At 31.1% G+C, this 2,848-nt stretch overlaps 1 protein-coding gene across 2 annotated transcripts; it reads left to right on the top strand.

The window, feature by feature from the left end:
- The first annotated feature begins 806 nt into the window (after window positions 1-806).
- On the top strand, window positions 807-2,106 carry LOC119681646. 2 transcript variants are annotated; one of them, XM_038094895.1, is made up of 3 exons: window positions 807-1,691; window positions 1,772-1,837; window positions 1,892-2,106. In XM_038094895.1, coding segments are annotated over exons 1-2 (816 nt in total). In that variant the 5' UTR covers window positions 807-876; the 3' UTR covers window positions 1,773-1,837; window positions 1,892-2,106. The 2 variants fall into 2 exon arrangements, with proteins under 2 accessions (XP_037950823.1, XP_037950824.1); XM_038094896.1 differs by having other exon boundaries at window positions 1,753-1,837.
- The last annotated feature ends 742 nt before the right edge of the window (window positions 2,107-2,848 follow it).

Genomic DNA, 2,848 nt, shown 5'->3' with positions numbered 1-2,848 from the left:
ATCGAAAAATATACAGCGCGCGAATTTTAAATGAGAACCTCCGAAAACTTTTCGGTCACAATGTACCTTATGGTGCCATGCCTAAAGATGTGATTATTCTTGATAGTAAAACACCAACCAATTTTTTTGTGCCACTAGATTTGAATGAAATATATAGTACTTTCACAGCAACTATTAAGCATGTACATTATAAGACTTCATTGTGTGAAATCTATCCATGAGATCTGTAATATCTGTACAGATTACAGAAAAACAATAACAAAACAAAAGTTGAAATTTGCTGTGCAAAGGTAAGTATTAAGTATCTAATCAATTATCTCATTATCTAAGTGAAACTTGCATACATATAAACATATAAATATGTACGTGGATAGCTAAGTATCGATAAAGTCCATAATATCAAATCATACGATATCCAAAAATGCTCTGAAAAGTAGAAAGTCTTGGAAATATTAAAAATATATAGACAGTTGAAGATCTGTTGGGTAACATGTCATAAAGTCTATAACCGTCTGGTTTCGCTAAGAACTAGTAGATTCATATATAGCTTGCAGCCAAACAAATTAAGCTAACATAACCACAGAGATTCTATTTATTCACTGCGCCATCATATGTACATGGAATATCATTTATCTGTGGTTATCGATTTACCTACATTGTCTATACTAAGTTATAAAAATATTGACTTACTCAATTTTGATTTATCTACAAATCTAAGTAAGCGTGAATGCTTTTTTAAATATTAAAAGTAAAACTGATTAAAAATTGAAAAAAGTATTTTAAAATTTATAACTGTATATATTGTTTCAAAATTTTTTCAGAAACTCCATCCAATTTTTTTGATTCCCACTTCATTATTTTTCTAAATTATCCGTAATGATGTCTGGTAGAATATACAGTAGTATTCAAACCTTTGGTCGTCGGCTTTTTCGACATGCAGAACGTTCATCACTGTCGAGCGAAGATGTTCCAAATCGACAATCAGCTCGCACGATGGAGACATATGCACTGATGGATCCAAATATTTTCAGAAAATTTGCAGAAAAAAAGAAATATGAGAAATATCTTTCCGCTCGTCATAAGAAGGCAAGACGTGAAGATGATGTCCCCCCTATTAATTTGAATATGCAAGAATATGCAATAAGGAAGTGTATAAACAATATGAAAAATACAAATAAAATTTCGTTTGGAGGAGACAGTACTGGATATTTTGGTCAAATGAAGCTTCAAAAAAATCCTTATTTGGATTTTGTGGCACAAATTAATCGACTACCAATAGACGTGGCTTGGGCAGAATATGAAAAAAGTATTCGAAAATCTAAGACGGAAACCGAAGACATCGTTCGCGCTAAAATGGAAAAAAGTCGGAGGATATTTGATAGTCGAGGAGAGGATATATGTTATCAACATCAACGACGCTTTGACGATATGGACTTTGTAGAGATAGAAATTAATCGTACTGAAAAAGCGTTAGCGTTAGCCACAGGACGGACGACACATGGTAACAGGATTAATTCTACAGGTTCTTCAAAGAATTCTCAAATTTTACCTGTTCGAACACCAATGGTTAGACGACTGTCATCATTAAGCGTTGTTAGTGCTCAGTCAGAGCCACGGGAATATACAAAGCGAGCACAGATGAATGCCAACTTCAGGGAATACCTTGTGAAAAAAGATAAACAGAGATATTGGTACGTATATATACTATATTAAAACATATTTTTAAAATAGTATCTGTAAATATAAAAATAGATGGATTTTCAATTAATAGATAACGCATAAAGTATTACGATATTCCATGACGCTGTTAAATACTTGTGACTATAATTTGATAATGGTGAGTTCAAATTTGCTTCTTCTGGTATAATTCACTAATTTTTATATTTTTCAGAGATTCATATTATCAAAATAAAGATTCTGTCCTGGTAAAAGACAAAAGCACCCTATAAATGGTCGCTGAATGTTTTATAATTTATGATTTTCTATTGAACTTGCATTGTCTCGAAATACCAGACATTTATTCACAATCCAGCTAACTTTTAGGCTTTCACAATATTTTCAACAAATAAAATCCAATAAAAGCAATAGAAAAAAGATTTGTTTTAAGAGTTAATATTTTTTTTTTTTGAGTTAAGAAATTAGAAAATAATTAAAACTAATTACCTAAACGAAAAAAATTATCAAAAGTAAGTAAAGTTAGTTATATATATATATGTTATTACTACTGAATTTTTTCCGTTCCGGTTTAAAACGAAAAAAAATATATCGGTTCGGCGCCGGTTTCCGCTTCGACAAAAATATCGATTTTTTTAGGCTTTCGGTTCAGTTCTGGTTTGAAGCACTGCAATGGTTTGAAAGGCAATGTTTGTAAAAATATTAATATCTTCGACGTCGTTGACTGAATGACATCTTTATCAAATCAAATGAAATAGGGGGAGATCGTGCAAGTTGGCAGATTTCAGAGAGGACTATAGTGCTAATGAAGATGAAAAAATATTATGTCTATTAATGTCTAATGTCTAAGATGTAATGTATAAGGTTGTGAAGGTAATAATATTCTCAATGTTGTTGACTGGAAGTAGGTAGGTAGTGCAAGTTGCCAGGTTTCAGACTGAAATATATAACATCTGTTAAATCAAATTCCAGACTCAAAATACAAACTTATTTTCCTGCAAATATATTTCCTTTCTGTCATTGAACTTTGTTTCAAAATAAATCATGACGTTAACACAAAAACAAATATCAGACAAATATTTGCTAAAATATCCTTCGTAATACTTAATATGAATAGGTGTAATGTACGCTAAACAAAATTCATAATTTTTGAAAAGGATTCGCATTGACCCTT

Source organism: Teleopsis dalmanni, chromosome 2 (assembly GCF_002237135.1).
Source record: "Teleopsis dalmanni isolate 2A chromosome 2, ASM223713v2, whole genome shotgun sequence".
NCBI lineage: Eukaryota > Metazoa > Arthropoda > Insecta > Diptera > Diopsidae > Teleopsis > Teleopsis dalmanni.
This window is presented reverse-complemented; position numbering and strand designations above follow the sequence as displayed.

Excerpts from the sequence above, each read along its gene's own strand:
- LOC119681646 (XM_038094895.1), top strand. The coding sequence starts at position 877 with ATGATGTCTGGTAGAATATACAGTAGTATTCAAACCTTTGGTCGTCGG.